Source organism: Parus major, chromosome 8 (genome assembly GCF_001522545.3).
Source record: "Parus major isolate Abel chromosome 8, Parus_major1.1, whole genome shotgun sequence".
NCBI lineage: Eukaryota > Metazoa > Chordata > Aves > Passeriformes > Paridae > Parus > Parus major.
In genome coordinates, this window is record NC_031777.1 from 30,268,236 (window position 1) to 30,269,649 (window position 1,414).

At 53.3% G+C, this 1,414-nt stretch overlaps 1 protein-coding gene across 1 annotated transcript in view; it reads right to left on the reverse strand.

The window, feature by feature from the left end:
* LOC107207896 (cystathionine gamma-lyase-like) overlaps window positions 1-1,414 on the reverse strand; it is an 11,359-nt gene that overhangs the window by 5,412 nt on the left and 4,533 nt on the right. The window contains exon 3 of the mRNA XM_033516255.1: window positions 944-1,379. Within this exon, the coding sequence (XP_033372146.1) occupies window positions 944-1,379 (436 nt within the window). The remainder of the gene's footprint in view (window positions 1-943; window positions 1,380-1,414) is intronic.

The following is a 1,414-nucleotide window of genomic DNA, read 5'->3' on the forward strand; positions in this document are numbered from 1 at the left end:
GTGCTAAAAGCAGCAGCACAGGGAGGCACTCTGAATTCAAGGTAAGCACAGGCAAATGGGATTTAAAAGCACTGCTGCAGCTCCCACAGGCTCCAGGGAGAGAAGAGAGTGAGCACATCCACAGACAGTGCACAGCTGGGAAAAACCAGTTCTATTGCTCAGCTGAGGCAGGGACAAATCATGGCATTCACCCACAAAGTGCATTTCCATGGGAAATGAAGGACTCTACTGCAAAGCAAAAGAACTGCTTTGTTTTCCAGGTGTTGGAGAGCCTGGCCTGCAGGAGCTGAGAACAGGAGGAAAGGAGGTTCCCTTGGCAGCTCTCTCCCCTCACCTCCCAGCTCTCTGCCCAGCAGCCCCTGAAGTGGCACAAACCAGGACGTGGATGGGCAGGAGTTGGTGAGCAGTGCCAGATTTCTAATCAATCACTAATTAAGGGACTTTGCACACAACATCAACACATTCTAAAGAGTGAGGGGCAGCACTGTTAAAATGGAACAAAGCAGGCAGATGCAAAGACTGCTGCTGCCACATTGAACACAGACTCCCATGCAGGGAATGTGGAGATGCCCAGCAGAACCATCATGGAAAGGGCCTTTTACCCTCAATATTGATGGACACATCACTGTGAAATTCTCCTTTTCTTAGCCCAGTGTGGTGCCTGAGCTACTGCTCACACCAATTAATCATTAGCACTGGCTTTCCCTCCACACCAGGCTGCTCCACACACATTAACCACTTAACCATTAAGAGCACCCTGTGTTCTTCCACACAGCCCTTTCTGGAGGAAATTTGGAATTCTGAAGTGAGTAACACATTGCAGGGGAAATCTCGAGGATGCTGCTATGTTCCAGGCCAACTGCAGAGCTGCTTGAGCTAAGCATTAACACTTTTCTGCAGAGTTCTCTTAATTCAGCAAGATCAAAGTGCCCTGAACAGGCACTTGGCACTCTGCAAAAAGGGTGACTTTACACCTACAGCACCAAGGCTTAGCTTGGTCTCCTGGGAAATAGATGTGATATAATCCCTTTCCAATCCCTTTCCCAATCCACCTGCCCTGGGGGAGGTGACACACCTGGAAGTAGGCAGACATGAAGCTGTTGTCCACTGCCACCAGCACCCCCGGCTTCCTGTGTGCCACGTCTGCACAGGCTCGGATGTCGATCACCTTCAGCGTGGGGTTGGTGGGGGTCTCGAGCCAAACCAGCTGCACAAACCCAGAAATGGCCAGGTCAGAGCTGCCAGTGCTGGGCTGAGTCCCAGGGGCTCTGGAGCCCAGAGGTGCCAGCTCCCCGGGCTTGGTGCGCTGGGGATGGGCAGCGGCCCCGCCACAGCCAGGGGAGGCTCCAGCCGGCTCCTCCGAGCTCAGGGAGGTTTCCCTTCAGCCGGGCTTGAGCCATCCCAGCACATCCCA